The 21,800-nt window shown below is 39.3% G+C and overlaps 1 protein-coding gene across 6 annotated transcripts; it reads left to right on the forward strand.

Annotated features, from left to right (window-relative positions):
* The first annotated feature begins 608 nt into the window (after positions 1-608).
* On the forward strand, positions 609-21,643 carry ZNF207 (zinc finger protein 207). Of its 6 annotated transcripts, XR_006163094.1 has the most exons (13): positions 609-800; positions 2,216-2,342; positions 2,785-2,923; positions 3,484-3,651; positions 4,317-4,392; positions 6,718-6,818; positions 7,862-8,022; positions 8,808-8,900; positions 10,064-10,306; positions 10,927-11,089; positions 11,244-11,427; positions 11,649-11,728; positions 15,724-21,643. XR_006163094.1 is itself a non-coding variant. In XM_042779853.1 (12 exons), exons 1-11 carry the CDS (start codon positions 760-762, stop codon positions 11,402-11,404), a joined length of 1,473 nt encoding a protein of 490 aa, XP_042635787.1. In that variant the 5' UTR covers positions 609-759; the 3' UTR covers positions 11,405-11,427; positions 11,649-11,993. The 6 variants fall into 6 exon arrangements, 5 of the variants coding, with proteins under 5 accessions (XP_042635787.1, XP_032932330.1, XP_042635788.1 ...); XM_042779853.1 differs by lacking the exon at positions 15,724-21,643 and having other exon boundaries at positions 11,649-11,993; XM_033076439.2 differs by lacking the exon at positions 15,724-21,643 and having other exon boundaries at positions 11,244-11,993.
* Positions 21,644-21,800: the final 157 nt, after the last annotated feature.

The raw sequence follows: 21,800 nt of genomic DNA on the forward strand, positions 1-21,800 counted from the left end.
GGATTGTCACTGTAACAGAGGGACCAGCCCCCGTCCAGGCACAGGTAATTGAGATAGTGGTGGCTCAACACACTTAAGTTAGGTTTTATTGTGTTCTTTGGGGTGCCAGGCTCCTCCACATACTATGGCCTCGCTGTGAGCATCCAGCAACACAGGCACAGCCAGCACCAGAACACTGCACAGAGCAGCCAGCTTCTTGCCCAGTAACTTTTAGTGGGGAAAACACAGTTTCCCTTGTGACATTAAACACGAAGACAAGCCACAGCTTAGATTAGGAAGAAGCTCTTTGCTTTGAGAGTGCCGAGGCCCTGGAACAGGTTGTCCAGAGAAGTTGTGGCTGTCCTGTTCAAGGTCACGCTTGCCGCAACCTGGTTTAGTGGAAGCTGTCCCTGCCCGTGACAGAGGGGTGGAACGAGATGGGCTTTAAGGCCCCTCCCAACCCAAAGTACTCCGTGACTGTTTGAGGGACACACTGAGGTGCCTCAGACAGAGCACCCACACCCCCGGCTGGACAAAATGGCGGCAGCGGCGCGAGGCGTCACGGGACAGCCCGGTGGGGGCGAGCGCGAGCGCGTCACGTGGGCGCCCCCTCCCACCGTGTGGCGCGGTGTATTCTGGGAGTTCGGAGGCCGCAGCGGCGCCTGAGGGAGCTCGGCCGCCATTTTGTGCCTCTCGCTCAGTCAGGGGCGGCCGCGCGGGCGCTGCGGCTCTGAGGGAGTGCTCGGCTCTCCTGCTCTGTAGGTAGGGGGCGACGCCGCCATGGGCCGTAAGAAGAAGAAGCAGCTGAAGCCGTGGTGCTGGTATCCTTCTGTGTGGGACGCGGTGGATACGGAGAGATTGGGTGGGGGAGGGGAGCAGCGCGGCCTGGCGCGGTCGGGGCTCGGTCCCGTCCCGTCTCGCCCCGAGATGGGGCTCAGCCGTTCTCCTCACGCTCATTACGGTTTGTGTCGGTGCTTGGGCCTGTTCCAGCCCTGTGCTCCTCGGGATGGTGCCCAGTCCGTGCCCTTCCTGTGCTCCCCACCCCCCGCACGGCCTCAGGCCCGCTCCCGTCGCCCTCGCCGAGGCCGCGGCCTCCCGCCCGATCCCTAAAGCCGGGACAGCGGGAAATGGAGAATGCTCTTTATCCCTTGCGAAGGAAGATTTTCAAGGGAGAAAATCCCGCTACTAATAAATGCATTTATTCAGGGAGGTGGGATGTGATTAAAAGAGAATTTTTGAAAACTTTTTTTTTCGTGACGAGGGGAAGTTTTAATTTGTAATTGCTGCATCATAATCATGTTTAATTTTTTGGTATCCAGAAATACTGGTGGATTTTCATTTGATCGCTCCTTCAGAATGTGCTTACTGTTGTGGAGTCATTTCAAATCTACCTTTTCTCTTATGCTTTTGTCCTCTAGAACTGTTTAATAAAGAAATTTAAAAGATGCCCCGAGGTATTTTACTGTTTTGTCTTGTAGGGATTTATACTTGTTTCAGATATAAATTTATTTCGTTTTGGTGGAAGCAAGGGACACATTGTGTTAGCAGTGTTACATTTTCTTAATAAACAGCAAATGTGTATTTGTTTTACCTAGGAAAATGAGTGGAATGTTTGCTGAAATATCAATGCTGACCCACAGAAAGGAAATGCGGTTTGTCTCTTCTGTTACATAGATGTTCAAACAGTTCTTTGCTTGAAATATTTCTTCTTAAAAGCAGAGAATTCTTCAGCTACTGCAGCAAATTATGCTGTGTCATAAAAAATGATAGCTGGATAAGTGTAAGAGGAAGGGAATTTTTAATTAAAACCTGTTCTCGTTTATGATTGTTAGTGACTGGTAATTGATTAAAGAGCCACTTCTGAGTCATTTGCATAATTTCCCTTTTGCTGATTTCAAGCCTGTTTCTCCTTTAATGCTGTAGCAGCATTCACCTCCCTGTAGAGAAAAATGGGTAGGACTTGAAAACCATGAGTCAAACAATATGGAATCAAATGATGATTCTGATTGCATGCAGAGACCTTCCCACTTTTGTACCTGTGTAAAGAGGGATGTGCTGGATCAGAAGGGGATGTTTGGTTTCAGAAATCCATGAAATTTTTGTCACCCTTTGAATGCTCAGAGATGCTTCTTATACCTTCCTTTTGCTTCAGGAAAAGTCACACTGGTGCTCATTGCCTTAGTCCTATCTAAAAGGTCATTTCCAGTATTAAATGTTTCCTTAACATCTTCAATAGGTATTGTAATAGGGATTTTGATGATGAGAAAATCCTTATACAGCATCAAAAAGCAAAGCACTTTAAATGCCATATATGTCATAAGAAACTGTATACAGGACCTGGTTTAGCTATACACTGCATGCAGGTAAGGAGTTTTAGATTTACATGAGCTTTTCTTTATCTTTTTTCTTTATCTAAGATTTAAGTGAGGTGTCCTTAAGAAGGTAGAGGCTGGGGGCTTCCAGAGTCTTTAAAACTGAGAAAAAGACAGCAGTGGCCTGCTTGTAGCACAGGAATCCTGCTGTGTCAGCAATCAAATGGCCACTGTGCAGCAGAGCTCTTTGTCAGGATTTTTGTAGGAGTGAAGGAATTGTGCTGTCTTGGTTTCTCTGCATTTATGTAAGATGGTTTTAGGGGTGGTAGCAGTTGTTATCAGAGATTAGGAAGCACAGATCAAGAAAATGCTTGGCCAGAGAGATTATTCTCATTAAGGATGTTCCTTTTCTGTCTTGACACTGCCTGAAGAACACGGAATTTACCCTGAATTGTGGTCAGCAGGATTTGTTTGGGTTTTTTTTCCCCTTTAGGTACATAAAGAAACAATAGATGCTGTTCCAAATGCTATTCCTGGAAGAACAGACATTGAACTGGAAATCTATGGAATGGAAGGCATTCCAGAAAAAGATATGGAGGAACGGAGGAGGTTACTTGAACAAAAAACTCAGGGTAAGCTGTAATGTGGCTGGTTGTCTGTTATTTCCCTGGTGTGTTCCTTACTCAGCTGTGGCTCTCAGTGAGGGTGGGATTTGTCATTCTCTGATGGCAGCTCCAGGCATTTGCCAGCCATGTGGGAGGCTGGGAGGGATTTTTCCTTTCCTGTTTAAAAGTAGCTGCTGCCAAAGCAGCTGCAGCAGTTACCTAATGAATATGGGCATTGTCATTTATTTGTGAGGGTATGGGGAGGAAAAGCTAGAGGTAAAACTATCCTGATGATTTCCAAATGCTTCAGTTTCTTTGCTGTTTAAGCATACCTTTGGTTGAACTGCTTTGGTTTATACTGGACAGCATGACATTGATATGAGGACAGATCCCTCTATGTTCAGGGTCATGGCAGTGTGAGTCGTGTTCCTTCCCTTTTTTTGTGGCTGTAGGTGGGCTCACACAGCATTCTTCCTTTGTATTTCTGTGAGTTTTTGAACACTGCCAAGGTTTGAATTTTGCTGTTAGTTAATTTTATAGAATATAATTTGTGTTCAGTTTGACCATATGCATTGTACTGTCTGCAGAGAGCCAGAAAAAGAAACAACAGGATGATTCTGATGAGTATGAAGATGATGAATCTGCAGCTTCAACTTCATTTCAACCCCAGCAAGTTCAGCCACAGCAGGGGTACATTCCCCCAATGGCACAGCCAGGTTTGCCTCCTGTGCCAGGTGCACCAGGGATGCCTCCAGGTGAGAGGGTGTGTTAGGTGGTTGCTGGAAACTTCAGTAGAAACATGAATTGCTGTTTGTGTGCTTGAATAATATTCTGCCCTTTTAACACTAGGGTCACAGAATAGTTCTGTGAGGTGCAGATAAGCACTTTCTGCATTTTCTTCCCCTGTTCTGTGAATGAGCACATCTTCCTTGGTGTACTGGATTCTGATGCCTAATGCTGGTATTTAGATTGAAGGCATGTGGTAGTAAGAAGATCTGTGCTTCAAACAGAAGTCTACCAGTGATATGTGTTCATGGTGCTTGTAACAGGGTTTTGGAAACAGGGCAGAAAGATTGCTCTGTGTGTGGACTCTGCTTACACAGAATACAGATACAGTGAGGAAAGGACTTTGGTCAGTGAGTGAAGAATGGTCTCTTGTAATAAGATGTTTTCTTTAGAGACCACTAAGAAAATTCATGATCTTGCAGGGCTGAGGACAATCAGTCAAAGTCAAATTTGTAAGTAATATTTATATTGCACTGTGTGTAACCATTATTTCAAAACATGGTGGATTAGTACTTCCAGTATTCAAAGTAAAGCAGTTATCCAGTAAAGCATTTATCCAGTGCAAACTTATTAGATGACATTTGTTAACAGCTGTATGTTATCAGAGTTGTTGAAAATCTATTTTTCTTTTAAGGTATACCCCCATTAATGGCAGGTGTTCCACCTATGATGCCTGGAATGCCTCCAGTTATGCCTGGAATGCCACCTGGGTGAGTAGCAAGAAAGATTTAATAATTCATGTTCATATTTGCATTTTAAACTGTAACAGAAAAAGAAAAGCCAATTTTGAAAATGTACATGGGGAACTGTGGACTCTGTAAATTAAATATTAAGACTAACCAAAGAACTGGATGGCTGTAAACCAACATGTAAAATAGCCAAACTGAGTTTGAGTAAAGTATCTTGTCTTTGTCCTTAGTAATTAGTAAGTAGTACTATATTAATATAAAATGTAGTTGTGTTGGTTTAGAGCCTTCTGTGAGCCACTGTTCCCTTGTGTATTGCACATATGTTGTGCATCTAGTTGTCAGTCATCAACAGGAAAAAAGTACTGGATAGTTTATATTTTTCTTGTATTTTGGGCAGAAGGTGTTGGTTTTTATGCTTGTTTGGGGTTGACACCATACCCTATCACAATGTATTTGGAAATTCACAGTTAGATTTTTGATTTTGTCATAAATTTTCACAGATTACATCAACAGAGAAAATACATGCAGTCATTTTGTGGTGGAAACATGTAAGCATCTCATTAATGTAATTCTAGGTACATTCATTATGCCATTTTATGTCATATTTCTTATAAGCTTGGAATTGTTTTACTGAAAACATGTGAATATTGCCTAAGAATTTGGGGAAGGTGTCTAGTTAGGTTTTGTTACTGTATAATACATGAAGGTTTTTTGCTTTTATCTAAACAAGTATTTTAAAACTGTATGTGAAATACATTGTACAAAATATTAACCAAACAGACCCTTAGAGACTTAAAACCTCTCTTGAACCAGAGCTTGAAAAGCTCCATATGCTACATCCTTCACACTGCAGGACATTCTGCAGGAACTCAGTTTAATCTAAACTTCTGTTCACTGAGATGAAAGCTCATTCTCTTTGGAGACATAAGTATTGATTTGAATTTGAAATTCATATTATAGTCGAACATGGTGTGGATGCTCATCAGAACTTTAGCTTTTCTGGGTGGAAACTCAACAGAATTTAATCAGGTTGTCTGACACTTAGTCCTCATTAAATTCCTTATTAACTTCAGGTGAATGTTATGTGACCTGTAAAAACACAAATGAATTTACCAAAACTTCATTTCATTTTGGATGGAGAGGGTGGTGTTGCATTATACGTTTGTCTATTCTAATCTAAAATTTTGCTTACTTAACCTGATTAACTTTTGTTTAAAAATGACCAAAGAATTAGGAGACAGGAAGCAGTTTTGATTTTAGTGAGACACCATTTCTAGCACTATGTGCAGTTTCTCGGGAAGGCATTCTTCTGGGGCAGCAGGCAGTGAGCATCCAGCACTTGTTTTGATGTCTGCTGGGTGGCAAAGACTCACTTGGCCTTCTCCTGCCAAAAAAGGGACAATGGGTCTTTGTTCCCAGTCGTTTCTGCTTCTGCAGTGGTTGTTCCCTGTTAGCAGTGATAGATGAGTTGAGAGCAGAAATCAGACTTTCCAGATTGAATGCTCACCTGTTCATGGATTTGATCTGAAAACAGCAGTGGTGAAAGTGTCTTGACTGTCACACAAACAGAAACTGCTTCTTAGTGGGGTTTTGGTTTGTACTGGAGTGCTGCAGATCAGCTTATCTTGCTCACTAAAGTAATCAATATTCCTTTATTTTGTTTCCTAATCAATTTTTGAATGTCTGCAGAAAAGTAGGCAAACTTAAGATACACTTGTTTGTTCCCTGTAAAGGAGCTCATTCATATTCATCTAGTAAAAGAAACCAAACCCATTTTTAATATGGAGGGGGAAAAAAGTTACAATAAGGACTTCTCATATGAAAAAAATCAAAATTCCACTTTATCATTGGTGTATGGAGTGTTTTCTGTAATTGAAGCTCCAGAAGGATTCTTGCCCTATGATCTCTGCTTTGCTTTTGTCAATGTTTTTGGACAGTTCTAGAGCTCTGGGTTATCTGCTAGTCAGTGTCAGAGAGGACTAATAGCACATGTACAGTGATTGTAGTGTGATTGGGGCTACCTGGTTTTCCTGCATTCAGACTCCGTGAGTCTACTGAGGTCAGGTTCTTGGAACTCTGCTGCAGCTGCTAGTCTGAGATATTTCAAGAGACACTAGTTCTGGAAATCTCATAATAGAGGAAGTGAGATCTTGAGAAATTAAAGTTCAAATAAGTGTCTGAATTATGTTTTGGTTTTATTCTTGTAGAGTCAATTGGTTTGGAATTGCCTCTCTTGAGGGCTTCTTGAAATTATTTATCATTATTTTTTATCTAATACAGGGATTGCCAATTGCCTTAACACATTGTCATGAATGTTCATACCAGTGCTCATTTTCTGTTCAATAGAATGATGCCAATGGGTGGAATGATGCCTCCTGGGCCAGGAATCCCACCTCTAATGCCTGGTATGCCACCAGGTAGGTCAGGGTTGTCGAACTCGTACTATGGTGAGAGTTTATTTTTATTTATTTATTTATTTATTTATACTAAGATTTAGGATTTTTGTAAAGAGCATACAAACTTACACCACCACCTACCACCTTGATGTGGTTGGATTGGCACAGAAGCCATTCTTGTGCAGAAGTGGTTGATTTATGGCTTCTGATTATAAATAATTATTTGAGTTTTATACCATTGTTAAAGTAAAAAATAGAATACTGTTTTTTGGTTTTATTGCATTTTCTCACACTGTTGTGTTGCCTGGTCTCTCTTCATCCCTTTTTTAAATTAATGTTTGTGGCTGTAGTTTGAAAATAGTAATGATTGAAAATGTGGGAAGTGGGGAATAGTGTTGGTGGTTTACCCAACTAATGAGCCTGCAGTGTGAAGAAAGGTAACTGACATTTTGGTCTCTTACCATAGCTAGAAGAGATGTTACTTGAGCAGCTCTTAACAAGCCCTAAGTTCCCTGGGTGTTCCAGCTGACCAGCAGCTGTGTGGTAATGAACTGAGATTTGCTGGTTTGCTTGATGGGACCCCTGGGAGCTGTTAACTTCCCAGTGACCTCTCCAAGAGCTCTTCACACAGCAAATGCAGGTGTTGTGGTGACACTACAAAATGTCCCAGTCCGCTTTGCTGATGACCCCAGCAAAGCTGGATGTGTTTTGGTCACAGTTCTGGTACTGTTCATAAACAATTTAGTCTCTCTTAGATTTTGGAACAGTGTTATCCATGCTCTTGGCAGTGTAGGTGTGGTGTGTCAGAAACAGTTACTGCATTAATTGTGTTGGTTTATTGAGAGCATAACTTCATTATTGCAGCCTTAGTAAAAAAAAACTTAATCCAGCCTTGCTCTGAAGTGTTTGAGGTTGCTGCTTGTCCATGGTCATTGACTGGTGACTGCTGGCATTACCCTTTGTCATGTGTTATTTTACTGTTGCCTTAAAAATACATGTTGTGGTGGGAAACTTTGTTCTGGGAATGGGATTGTCTGAAGGAATAGCCGTGTTTCCTGGAGCCTGATCCGTCGCCCATTGTTTGTGGTTTGTAGGGATGCCCCCGCCTGTGGGGCCTCGGCCTGGCATGCCTCCAATGACACAAGCACAGCCTGTTACAGCCCCGGGCATTCTGAACCGGCCTCCAGCTCCTGCTGCAACAGCCCCGACCCCACAGCCTCCAGTTACTAAACCACTCTTCCCGAGCGCGGGGCAGGTAATGTATCCCAAAGCCTGGAATCTTTTGTTACTTTTTCAAACATCCTCTCTGTCAGTAGTGCCTGTTTATTATTGAGGAGGCCCAAGAAATCACTGGTTCAGGTTTTTACTTGGGTTGATGTTCAAGTTTAATTCAGTGTAGTGCTTGAATGAATTCTAAAAGATTCTTTGGTTTGTCTTAAAACTGCTGTGAAACCAGACAGAAGTTCTGTAAGCACTGGGGGAGAAAGGAGTAGGCAAAACACTCTTAAACACCTTTAGTTTGTTGTCTGTAAGGGAACTTTGGGTGGGTGATGTGTTAGCTACAGGAATCTGATTACATAGAAGTCTACCTAAAATTTGCAAATTGAAAATCTTGACATGACTTGTTCTTAGCTGTTCTCATAATGGGCTCTCTAATGATAAATGGATGAATTTAAACTGGTTAAACATTGCCCAAGTTAGGAGGTTTTTTTGCTTCAAAAAGTTTAGGAGTACATCAGTGTAGTGAAAAGTTTGTTTCAATGTTTTGGGAGGGAAGTGGGGAATTGATAGTGGCTTGTGACCTCTTTCCTTTGAATGCACTTTGTTCCTAGATCCTGGAGTTTTTATTTGCCTTCAAGTATGTTGCAGAAGCCTTTGTAATGTACTGTTTGCATTTTGGGAGGCTACAGGGAAGATAGATGTTTACAAAAATACAGTCCTTTCATAAGAAAGGGCGTAGTATAAGAAATCCTTTAATCTGGATATTTTCCACCCATTTGTTTGGAGACTTTTCACTGTTTCCTTTCTTTTATGCTACAGATGGGGACACCTGTCACAAGCTCAAGTGCAGCTTCCTCCAATTCAGAAAGTCTCTCAGCATCTTCTAACGCTCTGTTTCCTAGCACAGCACAAGTACGCAGGAAGTCACAGTTTAAAACAAATTGCTTTGCAACTTAACCCTTTGGACCGTCCTGTAAAATCCAAAATTGACTAAACATCTTCAGATAATTTCTGTTATATTCCTGATTATGTTTAGCTGGTAAAACTGTAGAGTCCTTGATTATAAGTTGCATCTTACCAGAAATAAGCATATCAAAGTGCCCAATTTTTCTTAGTGTGAAAGAATGAAATGTAACATCCTGGTTCTAAAGGGTTAAAAGAGCATGAAAGCAGTTAAATGCATTTTAGTGGGCAGTGGTTAGCGTGATGCATGGTGAAGGCTTTTTAGTTTGTTGTTTAATATGGCACATCATAATGTAGGGAATTTTACATTTGCATTATGTGCAAAATGTTACTTTTTTTTTTTGATTGGGAGTTTCAGTTAATTGTAAATATGCAGTGACTAGAAACAAAAGCATTCTCATAACTAAGGTTTGCTTTGGAGATTGCTAAGTCTTTAGAGACAGCTTTGCCAAACAGAATTTACAGGGTTTTTGTAACAGAAGAGTAGGAGATGAAATGGGGATCTCTAGTGGACCTCTTACCTGCTTCCCTTGATTCTTCATTCACAAATAAGATTAAACTTCTGTAGATAGACATAGTACTTAGTGAAAATACTGCAATGTGTTTATAGAAAGAATGCTTAAAGCATTTGCACAATAGAGCTTTCTTAAATATTTGATTAAAACATTTCTTAAATACCTAATTTTAATGAATACTAGCACTTTGAGCTGTACTCTAAACTAATGGTTGCTAAAATATTTTAATTTAGTGAAAGCCTAATGAATTTGTACTTAGAGGCTCCTAAAAATAGTGGTTTAGAACAGATTTACACATTTGCCAAATTCAGTGTTTGAGATAAAATAGTGGGGTGGTTTTTTATTTGTCGTTCCTTTGTTGTGGTGGCTTTTGACCTGCAAATTCTAGACTTTCCTCTGTGTGTGTGTGTATGTGTGTACATACTGGGGTTTATTTTCTCTTGGTTTCAGTTGCTCTAGTATGCAATAAGGCTGAACTTTACTTTTGTCAAGCTTGTTATAATTATGTATCTCACTGGAACATTTCAGAGGTCTAACAGTCATCATTTCTGTTCTCCTGTGCTTTGAGAAGTATTGACCTGTTGCTGTGTTTCACAGGCTGCAGCAGCTGTGCCAGGGCCAGTTGGTACCGATTTCAAACCTTTGAATTCTACACCCGCGACAACAACGGAACCCCCCAAACCAACATTCCCTGCTTACACTCAGTCTACAGCCTCAACCACTAGCACAACAAACAGCACTGCAGCTAAACCAGCTACATCTATCACAAGTAAGCCTGCTACCCTCACAACAACCAGTGCAACCAGTAAGTTGATCCATCCAGATGAGGATATATCACTGGTAAGTTAATATGTTTTAATTGTTTTACTGAAAAATGCTATTTAGGATGATATAATGGCAGGTGTAGTGGAATTTCATCTGTGCTCTGCATTATGTGCATTTTAGTAATGGTGAGAGTGCAAACTGTGCTGAACAAATGTAACTGAGAGAATTGCAAAGTGATGATTGGCATATTGCAGTGACCTTGCTGCAGTCTAAGCCATAGTTTTGGTGGTGGTAGGAAATCTCTCAACCCAAAATACAATTTGAACTTCAAGTTTAAGACACATTCAATAGGAGTTAACTGGGTCTGGATAATAATGTAGAACAAAAGACTGAACACTTTGTTGTTTTGATGCTATTACAGCAATTAGAAATACTGAATTTATGAATAAAATAAATGAACATTGATTGCAGTTCAACCATCTTTAGATTTGTGTTTTTAAGAGAAAAAGGCTTTATTCAGCAGGAAGAAAGTCTGCAGAAAGGGGAGCAAATCCTACTGCTGCTGTGTAATGTTACTTGTAGTTTTTGGATTTGTAAGGTAGTTAAAATAGTTTAGTCATCTACTTTGTTATACCTCTATTTGCTTTCAGTGAGTTTTAACACAATGTGTTGTGGTTGTCTCTTCTGATTTTTAGGAAGAGAGAAGGGCACAGTTGCCTAAATACCAGCGCAATCTTCCTCGACCGGGCCAGGCTGCCCTGGGTAATCCACCGGTTGGACCAATTGGAGGTATGATGCCACCACAGCCAGGAATTCCTCCACAGCAGCAAGGAATGAGACCTCCCATGCCACCTCATGGTAATCACAATTTTCCCAACTTCCTGTTTTTGAAAAGATATGTGAAGTTGCCTGTGGTAACAGGGAGGGGTGGAGCTTTTCACAAAACACACTTCTCACTGTTTAAAAAAAAATTTAAAAATTATTCTTTGCATCTTAACTGTTCTGTTTATAGGTCAGTATGGTGCTCATCACCAGGGCATGCCAGGGTATCTTCCTGGAGCAATGCCTCCATATGGTCAGGGACCTCCGATGGTGCCCCCGTACCAGAGTGGACCTCCTCGCCCTCCCATGGGAATGAGACCTCCGGTCATGTCGCAAGGTGGCCGCTACTGATGCTCCTACTCACGCTCTAATAGGTTTGGAGATTAAACCTTTTCTCATCTTGTGCTGTTAATATAGCCGAGCTTCCGTCAATTAAGGCTTCATTGTGACTTTTAAAAATATAAGTATCTTCCCACATGCAAGGAGCTATTGGACATTCTTATTTTACATGGGAAAAATTATTTGGAATAATAACAGGAGCTTTTCCTGATGTTGCAATTTATACTGTATGGCTTCTTTTTCATGTTTCATCTAGGTTTTTAGAAGTGAAGTATAGTAAATATGGTTCGTTAAATTGTGAAGGCGCTGGAATTACATGAACATACCACCTTAAAGGCAAGTTCTGTAATGTTATGTTGCTATTTGTGAAATGATGCCTTCACAGCACTTCAAGTGCTGTTGGACTTCATGTCCCCAACATAGTTTGGTGAGGGCTGTAACTGTTCCCAACTACCTGTACATTAAAGTCTGAACTTGTAACAATATTTAATGTATTTAGAGTTCCTCCTGTTCCAGGGTTTAAGTAAACTGACCCACTAAGGTCATGTGACTTTTCTGTACTGTTATAAACTTCATTGTAATAAAAGAGGAGAAAAATTTATATGCCTTTTTATTCGTGACCAGCTGTGGACAACCGCCTAAAAGGTTTGTACAGACGCATGCCGTGGTAGCCGTTGGTGTAATGAACACAATTATTGGTGCTGTTTTGATAAAGCCTGAATTCCTTGTTCTCTAAAATAATCACTCCTTAGCTGTATGTCTGAGTAGACAAAGACCTGTACACTTATTAACTGACTCCTCAAAACAGACTGCAGGAGGCACATCCTAACTCTTGGTTGTAACTTCTCTTAATGCATATGTTTCTTTATTTGTGCTTTCTTGTCCTCAATAAATTTTAAGTGATTTCTAGTCCTGGCACTTACTTGTAGGATATGAAAATGCTCTGAGATAGATAGATACATCCTAGTGCCAAGGAATGTCCCATTAGTTCACTCTGCAAATGATGCTTTTTAATGTGCAAGTGGAGGTGAATTTTAGGAGCCTTTTAGGTGAAGATTTCTAGAAGCTTAGGTGCATGGCACATGGGTGAGTGACTTCTAGTTGATGTATTGAAGTTGACCTGCAAAAGAGAAATAGTAGCTTATCCCTCTTAATGCATAGAAGAGTCAAAGCAGGCAAGAGTAATGTGTCACATGCTGTGTTTTTACTTTAAATGTTCAGAATTTAATGTTTTGGCAGTCTCTGAAAGGTGAGCCATCTGTAACCATCTGTTATGTGCTATGATCAGATGATGTCTGAGTTTTCTGTAGTAAGAGACCATTTTATCCAAGAGAGGTCTTCCCTCTATGAATTAGCCATTTCTGTGTTTATAAGAGCAGAGTGACAAGTTCCTCTTAAGGTTGTAATTAAGTCTTGACCTCATGTGTTCTTGTGTTATACCTCTGATGAGAATGTAGAGGGAGAGTTTTAGAAGGGGAAGGAACTGAGAACCTCTGCAGCCTCTTCTCAACAGGGAAAAGAGTGGTGAATTTTTCATTTGCAGGTCAACTTTAAATACATGTGCCAGCCTCAAGCCTTGTCTGCAGTTTAATTAATGGGGATATCTCTTTAGGGTAGGGTTAGAAGGATCATCAGCATTTTTATGTCATTGTAGATGGTGGAAGTTTTTCACTTAATTATAACACTGAGCATTGTGGCTCTGTTTCCTGTAAGTCTTGTGGTTTTTTAGCTGCACTGAAGTACTTCATGTGGCTTCATTCTGTGCTGTCTCTTAATACAGTACATTTAAAATACTACAGTGTCTCAGCTTCTGACCTGTGTCACAGAATGTCTCAAAAGCACTAGAGCATCCAGTGCAACCTAGTTACAGCTGAATGGCCTTAGTTTAGCCATTAAGAACTGCCAGGCACTTTTCTGAAGTGTTTGACAGTTTTAAGACCATAACTCCAAGCCTCTGTTGAGAAGCAGTTCTCTCTAATCACTGGTATCTACTGATCACCTGTCAGATGTGCAGTATTTGGCTTGCAAATGTGCTGAGTGGGCCTTGATGTCAGTTTTTTTTGTCTTGCTTTAGACATAAGTCTAACAGATAAAACTTATTTTGCTAAGACAATGCTTTTATACTCTGGTTTTCTTGTTTACCTAATTAGGATAATTACAAAGCACTGAAGAAATTTTAATGATGTCTTATAATATTACTCATAAAGTTTGTACTTTTTAAAGTGATCTTAACTACTACTTGTAAAACTATAAAACTTCTAGCTTTTTCTGAGGATCATATTGCTACTCTAAGGATGCTTTGCCCTTCTGCCCCAGTCAAGTAAATTCTTTCTCCCTTTGGTGTCTTTCTGTAATTTTCCATATGTTGTTTCCAGACCCCTACTTTTCCTGGGATAAAACCTTGCTGCATGCACTGTTAACTCAGCATATTCTGCAAGTAGTATTAATTAAGTTTCACTCTTTTAAACGGTGAATGTCTCATTCTGATAATGGTACCATTTTATAGCTAATACTGCATAGACTTCAAGCTTGAATGCAATTGAGAATGATCTTTCCTTAGCAGTAATGTTATGAAAATCCTTGAGTAAGTACTGCCACATATATTTCACTACAAGCAGGTGAACAATTTTTCTGTGATTTTTCACATGGATACTTTCCTGCTCCTGTCATTCCTATGCAATAAGAGCTGTGATGTGGCTGCCTTTAGTCTTCAGTTCCTCTTGTCTCTTGTGTGATTCTTCTGTAAACAGGCAGGTGTTTCAATGCCTGTGTTGTCTGTTGGTCCCTGCCTCCATTTCTTTGGATACTGCTTCTTAATGTTCAGAGAGTTGGATTTATGGTGCATTTACCCAAAACCAGTAAAACTGCTTTGAATGTAATAGTTGCTTGTATAAAGACAAACTTGGTTTACTGAGTGTAATCAACATAGCTCTGCCAGCAAAATCCCTGATGTAATGCAGCTGTGAAAACAGGGTTTTGCTTTAGTTAATCTCTTCCTGGAAAGAGATTGCAGAAGCCTTTATGATTACGGAAAAGCATATTTTTTATAGCTGTTGCAGGACTCTAGTGATGTAATTACATAGGCAGAAGCTTTGTTTTTCAGTTGTTGCCCAGATTTGCCATGGCAGATCTTGCAGCAGAATTCACACTTGGAAGTGTGTTTTGACCAGTCTTGAAATTGCAATATAATGCAAATATTGAATACAAAAGATTAGACTACAAGAATATTTCAGACACAGGTGGGAAAATAGAATTTATAGCATCTAGGATTGTGTAGAAGGTTCTCAGTTATTTTATTCATGGTCTCACAATATCATAGTAAGCATAAATCATAATCATAATAATGATCTTTAGGGCAAAATGGATGAGACTGGCATAGAAGAACCTTGAAAAAGCCTGGGTTAGTTTTTTAGAAGTCTTTATATACTCTTCCAAACTACCATTAAAATAGCCTTGTGCCATTGGCAAAATTGCTTTAAAAATGCCACTTAGCTGGCATATGTAGATTGACAATTTCTTCTGAAACATTTGGATTACTTTTTGTTTCTTCCACAGATGATATTTTAGGTGCTGATAATAAATTTGAGGCTGGGCTGTTTGTCTAATAACAATGGATAACTCTCCTCACTCTGTGCATGCATGGGACAACATAAACAAGCTTCTAGAAACAAATTCAGCTGCGTCTGCCTTCTGTGGTTTCTGCCAGGATTTTAGTCTGTGGAGCTCTTGAGCAGCACTGACACAGAACTGGATAACTTACATGGATGCAATTGAATGGGATAGATAACCTACAGTTATTTTATAGGAATCAGTTCTGGATACAAGATGAAAACTAAAATACCAATATTACTCCTGTTTTATGAACAGCAAGAAGGGCATCATGACCCTCAGTTAAACTGAGGCTGATACCACTAGTGAACTGGGGCCACAATTTAAAATTTAACTACTGACACTTCTTAGTAAATGTCTTAATAATTGTACTGGTCTAGTTTCTACATGAACACTGAGACAAAGGTGAACATTTTCAGTGGCTGATGGAATCTTTAACTCAACTTTCCATGAACTAGTACAACAAATACTATCAGTTATGGGAAAAATGCCCCAAGACAACTGACTGACGTTCCATTGATCAAGATACAAAGCAAAACAAGCTGTCCAATTCAGAAATAGCTACCAACTACAAAAAATACTGTTTGGGCCTAAAAGAGGTGCTATAGCAGTCATTTTCTTTTGTTTGCTTGATCACTGGAATTTTGTTAATTTTGAATGCATGTCTTTCACTTAATTGGGTCATGTTTTTTCTAAAATTTAAATTTTTCTTCTTCCTATAGCCCTGCCATAGGACAGGCTGAGGCAGAGTCTCAGTGTTGCCCTGTTCAGTCTGAGGCAAGTGGGATTTACTTTATTCATTCTGGGGGCTTTCACAGCTTTATGGCTGTTGGATATTTATGTCCCCAAACTTGCAGCAAGTTTGGTGAAGGCCCCTAAATTTATTTTAATTTAGGTTTTTTTATTCTCTTTTGGTAGATGGGCTCTATATTAATATTTATCTTTTTATTATCACTGTGTTTTTAAGAATCTTAAGGGGAGGGAACCTGTTTTAAGATGTGTGGGTACCTTTTCTCTAAATGGAATGCATTTCCTTCGAGGCTCTCAGGTAGTCCTTTAAGCCACACTGCCCCTCCCCATCTTTCCCTGCATTGCATTTGTGCTGTATTTGTTTTTGGGTTTGCTGGTGTTGATTTTGTGTAGTCTCTGAATTAGTGGCATGTAAATACCAATTATTAATGTTTTTTCTTCTGAGGAGGTGTATCTGTTGAAAAGATTAAAATAGGTTTGAACTAGTAAGTTAATTGCTATAAAATTGTTCCCAAATTACAGAATATAGTTTCTTTGAAGAAGGTTAAGGTGTTAATACTGCTGCGTGTGTGAGCTGCACCTCAACAAATATTAATGTAGAGCCCTGCAGAGAAACAGAAATCAGATCCAAGATGGTAACACAGAAGAGTGAGAAATCAAAGCTGCAGGTTTTTCACTTTGCCAGTTTCAGGGAGAATCTTTTCCTCGATCTCTCATAAACATCAAATTTGAGATTGTTTTGACTATTGCAACAGTAGTAAGAGTTGAAAAACTTTATTGAAATCTTGTGAAATTCTGTTGCATATTCAAAATTTGCTTTATTTGAAGTTCCTTCTTTAACACAGTGACTAGTAAAAATTTCTATCTTTTGTGAAGAAAAAGGTGCTCATTCTGTTGCAGATCCATTGTGAATGCTTGAGGTTGCTTAAAGACAACCTCAGTTTCAGAACAGCAGATTTTGCCCAAGGAGGTCTTGCAGCATATCAACAGTGAAATAGTAAATAAACAAATGTGGAAGTCTTGATTTACCCTTTTTTTATTATTATTTTTGAGATATTTTTAAAGTTTGTGGTGAGGCTTTTTTATGAGCATAGACTCTTTTGTTTCTTGGAGATTTTGCTAAATAATGACTTCTAATGGGATTTCAGGTAATTTTAATTCAAGTATAGAGCTGCAATTAATTTAGAGGAGTGGATTGCACATTGCTTTTAAACCCTTCTTTGTACTCTGCCCTTTGCATTTTTCCTGTAGAAGCTCCCCCTCAAATCCCTGTCTGACTGGAAAATGGACATGTCCATGTTAACTGTTTCAGGATGGTTATTGAGCATGGTCTTGCTTTGCTAACTCTCATTGTGGTGCTCCCCTGATAACAGTGATGATGAGAACAACTCTTGAAGATAAACTACTGCAACTAGTATTTCTTTCACACTTAATTTATAGGAACATTTGGCTGAGTTCTTATTTCCATAGAATGTCTGAAGAAACTGTCTAACTCAGTGCCTTGTGGGACTTGTACTTCTTGCTTCAAGTATCTGAATCTCTTAGAATCTCAAAATAAAACATAGGCAAATTTCAAATGCCTCTATTTTGAGGGATGAAGTGTGTTCTTCAGTTAAATTCCAGTATTGCAGCTCTCATTGCAGCAGTTTCTGTATCACAAAGTTGTACATCATGCTGTTAGTGAAATTTCTTTACTAAAGGTGACGTTATTTCAGTTACGTGACTTACAGATTAACAAAATGAGGTCTTGGAGTTCAGTTTTTTTAAGCTTAAGTAGGGGCACATATGGGGTTACTGATACTCTGCTAAATTGGGTAAATTTGCACCTTATGTATTAAACAAGAAAAGTAACTTGGAGACGTGGTAAATAAGTACATACCACACACAAAGAGCTTTTAAAAGATCTGTGTGCTTGCAGTCAGTCAGACCAGGGAAACTTGTGGTGCCTGGGCTCTGTAGGAATGCAGCTGCCTGTGACTGCTGTTTTGTCTGTCATGGCTGGCCTAGGTTGGAAGTAGTTTAGAGGACAGAAAGTTTGGGGACAGCTGTTTAAGGGATCAAGATACAACAAAGTGTTTGTAAAGTGTAATGTAGATCAAGGTTCTTTCTGAAGTCCTGAAAAGCACTTGGTGAGAGGTTTCTGGCATGCTGTAAGCTGCAGCTTAGTGCAGTCTTGACAGAGCACAGATTCCCAGTAAGGCTGTGTTAAAAGAAATGCAGTTTTACTGCAATCCTGGGAAGGTGTGGCTGAGGGGGCTGAGCACTGGAGCTGCTGCTTTGGCAGCCAGCCATCCCCTGTCCTGAACCACAGCATCCAGGGTGTTATCCTCAAACCATTTGTCCCTGGCATCCTACTGAGTCACCTTGACTGTCCCTGGTATGAGTAATTGCAAGGCTTGGTATTTGTACACCTGGACACTGCTGTGAATAGTGAGGCCCTTGCACCTTTTGAACAAGTTTACAGTAACCTCTTGAATTCTTATGGGCTTTCCTGCAGTAGGGACAGCCAGCAACACTGCTGTTTTAATGGCACTGAATTTGACTTCTGCAGAAATATTGTCTTACCTTAGAGTTTTTCTTTCTTGAGGATAAAAAGAAGTGAAAAAGTTTTGAGAAAATAGAATTTTAATGCCAGTATCATCTTAACTAAAGAAGCATATGACATTGAGAGCTTGAAAGCTTCTTATAAATTCTCTTGTTAGCAGTTCAGGTGTGTCTCTGGTAACTAACTGCCTTATATAAGGTTCAAGCTTCTGGCATATTAAACTTTTATTCCTTAAATTTAGTCTAAATCTCTACCATATTCAAGAAGAGGGCATGGGTTGTAGAATTTTGGCTTCTGCTGCTCTTAGTAGCCAATATGTATAACTGGTTTTTGATAACAGCAATTTTAATTACCAGGAATTAATGCAGTACAACCAAAGGAAGCTATTTCACAATCTCCCAACTTAGGAAGCTGTGTAATGCTTTGAGATAAAGATATGCAGAGCTTGTTTCTTTTCTCTCTTTGCATTGAGTTACTTGCACTGAATTCTTTAGCTTCTTTCTCATAAATTTAAGTGGGAAAAAATACTTTACTATTTTGCTTGTAAAGTTCAGAATAAGAACACACACTTTAAGACTTTAATGAAGGAACCTGGCAATGTAAGTATTGTAATTTCCTTTATGTTTTTAGTAGGCAATAGGTGACCTTGTTGAACTTACGGGTTATGTATGAAAAATCAGAAGGGCAAGTTGAAAGTACTTTCGTAGTTGCCTTTACTTCACATGCTTTTCTTAAGCAACAAATTGCAGTAATTGAAGTTTGGCAGCTTTTTTATTTTTTTTTTTTTTAATGAAAAACTAAATTATGGGTTAAACACTTTGGTTTAATACAATTTGTGTTTCTGTTAACTAGCAGCAGAATTTCAGCATTTGCTACTTACTGGTAGAGAAGAAAAATTCCACAGAACTGCCAGTACAGGTTAGTTTAATCTGTAAGTACCTGATGTTCCTATTTGAAATAATTTGTTCAAATGATACCACTTAAATACCCGAGGGGAATTTCAGTCTCTGAAATGTGATTGTTACCTACTACTGATCTCAGTAGTGAGTGAACAGACTAGACTTTTTTGGAAGATCTATAATGGATTTAACTATCCTTGTGGATAGGTAAAAAATATCTGCAAGCACCTTTAAGGAAAATTTATGCAGACTCTTGACAAGCAGCCTTTGATATTACTGAAAGGTGTGAAAATCTAAAGTCAAAATCACTGTGCTAACATGCCAGCTATTAATGAGGCTGGTTTTTATCAGCAAACCAGCAGGATCCTGTGTTTGTTGTGTTGGGGATTAAGCCTTTCTGTTTGTAAGAATCCATAGCAGTTTGTAATCTTTCTGTTTTCTTTAGCTATTGCTAATTACCCTTTCTTACCCACAGATTTTTGCTTTGTTAGGTTGGTAAGCAGGAGATTGTTCTTCTATGTTTTTTTAATTATTACTTTTGTTAGTTTATTTCAGCACTTCAGAGGCTGCCTGTGAACATGTTTTTTTTGTCCAGCTGTTTTATCTTACTCCAGAGTTACTGTTCCGCCTCTATTTTAATTCTGCCCTTTCCATATTCCCACAAATTTTTAAGAAACCTTGAAATAGGAAAGATTCTTTGTGAATGGATAAAAGATGCAGCTTTTTCTGGAATGGCTGCATACATTTATTTCTGTTTAGACTTTGTATATCCTATCTCTGCATATCAGCAGAAGAGATGAAAACTTTCTCTGTGCTGTAGCACAAAGCAGAGATCCACAGCTGGATGAACTGTAAGACTGTGCTTTAATTCACCTTTTAAGACCATGATGTCCCACTCTGAATTTGAGGGGCTTTTGACATCACTGGTGGATAATACTTAGTCAGTATGGGGGAGGTCATAGTTATGTGGTAGATGAACGGACACTTCAGTTTTGCCCGCTCCTCTGAGGGGTCTAGAGTGGGTTTGAGTGGCTCTCCACCTCCAGCAGAATTGCTTGTCTTAGCGTTCTGAAATCTTAAAGGGTGCTGCAGAATTCATCATTAAAAACATACACGGTTTCAAAGCAATTGTATCTTCCCAGACTTTTGAATAATTACACTTGCAACCCATTGCCTGTCATCTTCTCTGCATCAGTTCTTGGTAATTCACACTAAATTGCTTTGTCTTCAATGACCTACAGGCAGATTTCTGACTGATGTTGCATAGGTTTTTCTTCCTGGAAAGTGAAAAAAAGGGAAGTTATACATTAATATTTATAATTTAGTTTTATCTCTGTTTGCTTAATCTTAATTGCAGGTATACAAGAATAAGAGGGATACCTTGTTGTGAGGCCATTACCCTGTTCACAGAATGTATCCATATTTCTTACACCCTCTGTGGTTGACCCTAGCTGGTACTTAAGCAATGCTCAGTACTACGTTGGAGTGAGTAACTGTTTTTGGCTGCTCAATTACCTTATCAAGTCCTGGTTTTGACACTGGTTGGATGCAGACCTGCACTACTTACACACCAGCCTGGCAGTCAGTGGGGATAACTATAGAGTGTCTTAACTTAGAGTGTCCACAGTGTCTTAACAGAAAAAAAAAAAGTGCATTTCTCCAGGATAGATCATAGTAGAAATCTGGTAGAATATCATCTTTGTGAAACTTTAGATGGCAATTACTTATGGTACTTTTTGGTAGAATAAAGTTTATTTTCTTTTGAGATAGGACCAAAACAATACTGGAAAATTGAGGTGAGCAGTGTTGAATTGTAACTCAGCTTCTGACACACCATTAGAGCAGTGGTCCATTGTAAAGTGGTTCAGCAGTCTTCCCTCCCAGCTCTGGTACTGTATATTTGGAACAGTTTGTCATTTCCCACTATTTGCTTAGACTCCTTGCTGACTCCCAGTTACCCTTTTAGAGTTTGTCACATGCAGCAAACTAAAATGAGAACTCCAAGCTGTTTTTAGTACCTTCATAAAGGACCTTTAGGCACACGAGTGAACAGTGTCCCCTAACAGTAGCAGTATGACAGAAGTTCGTGTGTTGTGATGGGGTTTTTTTCTGTAACTTGATACTGCTTTTGTGTTAAGTGGTATGAAAGGGCTGGGATTACTGATCTTTTTAAAAAGACAGGTGGTGGCAAAATACTGATGTTGAATTTAATTCAAGAAAGTGAGAGACTGGTAAGTATGCATCACTTTAATGCATGCAAATAATAGTAACAATAACAAGCTTCACTTTATAGCATTCAGTTTACAAAGAAGATTAAAAGAAAATGGGCAGCTAACATCATTTGCATCTACTGGGAACCTTCTCTGTCCTTCAGGAATTGCACATATAGCCATCTGTAATGTGTGATCATTTTGTAACAGTCTCTAATTAAACAAATGAATCACTGTTTGTGTGTATCTTTTTTTCTCCTCTTGAAAACCTATTTCAATTATTATTGCAGCAGATGTTATGGTGGGAATAACTTGGTACCAGCTTTTTTTATTCTCTGTAAGCTGCAGAGACTCATTTGTGTGAGCTGACTTAAAGTGAATCCAAACTTCTTAAC

Source organism: Catharus ustulatus, chromosome 20 (genome assembly GCF_009819885.2).
Source record: "Catharus ustulatus isolate bCatUst1 chromosome 20, bCatUst1.pri.v2, whole genome shotgun sequence".
NCBI classification, from domain to species: Eukaryota; Metazoa; Chordata; class Aves; order Passeriformes; family Turdidae; genus Catharus; species Catharus ustulatus.